This window comes from Musca vetustissima, unplaced genomic scaffold (genome assembly GCF_032173495.1).
Source record: "Musca vetustissima isolate MV318-11 ecotype Yass unplaced genomic scaffold, APGP_CSIRO_Mvet_v1 utg5566, whole genome shotgun sequence".
NCBI classification, from domain to species: domain Eukaryota; kingdom Metazoa; phylum Arthropoda; class Insecta; order Diptera; family Muscidae; genus Musca; species Musca vetustissima.
This window is the reverse complement of record NW_026877757.1, coordinates 32,977-34,419: the sequence shown is the minus strand read 5'-3', so window position 1 is coordinate 34,419 and position 1,443 is coordinate 32,977. Positions and strand designations below refer to the sequence as shown.

The 1,443-nt window shown below is 38.9% G+C and overlaps 1 protein-coding gene across 1 annotated transcript; it reads right to left on the bottom strand.

Annotated features, from left to right (window-relative positions):
* Positions 1-274: 274 nt before the first annotated feature.
* Positions 275-844, bottom strand: LOC133322438 (uncharacterized). The gene has a single exon (XM_061531436.1). The coding sequence runs from the start codon at positions 842-844 to the stop codon at positions 275-277; it is 570 nt and encodes a 189-aa protein (XP_061387420.1).
* Positions 845-1,443: the final 599 nt, after the last annotated feature.

The window sequence follows — 1,443 nt, the reverse complement described above, 5'->3', positions numbered from 1 at the left end:
AACGATGGTTGAGTTAAAAATGCTGCACGCTTGCTTATTTTAAGAATTACTTTATTTAACAAAAGCTTAAGACATACTAATACAAAATGGTGTCAATCTATACACATGAAGATGGTAAAAGAGAATGATGAAATTACAATGTATGAGTGTATGTATGTTATGCAGATGACATGAAAGAATAATAACAATGACATATGAAAGTGTAATAATGATATGGTTGCCATCTCTATATAAATAGTTACAACAGTTCTCCCTCACTTAAACGAAACATATTTTAATGTCGAATATAATCGCCAAAATACTGGGGGGGTCTACGTTGCCTTGCAGATGTTCGACGACTTGGGGTGTCTGCAACTTCAGACTCTTCATTGGAGTTTGACAGCTCTTCGGTATGTTGTCCGTTTCTTGAGGGCGATGCTGAAGATGATGTTGTAGGATCTGTGCAGTCCAAATCTGGAGGAACTTCGCTTCCATTTGGTGGTACGTATGAGCTTATTACTGGTTGCTGGAAAAATGGTATACCCATTTGTTGAGTGTTGTTTGAAGGCGAATCGGAAGGTGAATTTTCCGCAGTCTTTGGAATCGGCGTATTAGATAAACGGAGCTGGTTTATGTGGCGTTTAAAGACAAATCCATTGTCAAGCTTGATTATATAATGAAGATTACCTAGCTTCTTAGCTACCACACCGACTTTCCAAATCGATTTGTTGGCTGTGTAGTATCGCGCTTGCACTCGGTCTCCCTCACTTAATTTTCTTGCCGATGTTATTGTAGATTTGGTTGATGTTAATTTCAGCGGTTTTAGTGCATCTAATTGAATCTTTATTTGCCTTCCTAAATACATTTCTGAAGGGGTTTTTCCATTTCGGAGAGGCGTGGCCCGATATCTAAATAAAATCTCTCGAATTTTTGTCGACATTGTCGCGGGGTCATTTGACATCGATGTTAAACGTTGTTTTAGTGTCTGGGTGTTTCTCTCGGCTAGGCCATTTGTCGCAGGATGGCCTGGCGCAATAAATTTTTGGAAAATTCCGCGATGCCTACAAAATTTTGTGAATTCTTCACTTTTGAAAATTGTAGCGTTGTCATAAACGACTACATCTGGAAAACCATTCCTTGAAAACATATTTTCCAATATTTGAATTGTTGATGATGATGTTGGTGCAGAAGAAGATACTCCGACCTCAGCCCATTTTGATTTGGCATCCACTACTACCAAAAAGAAATACCCTTGATACGGTCCTGCGTAATCAATGTGAATACGCTGCCAATTGGCTTCAGGTTCTTTTCGATATCTCTATCGATTGATGTCCAATACACATATCGTCTTGCCAATTGTTTCATCTTTGTGATGCCAATATGTGTGTAATGGAGTTCTTCCAAAACAGATTGTTGAAGTGTGGCTGGAACGACTACCCTCGCTCCTCTAAATAAAATGTTGCA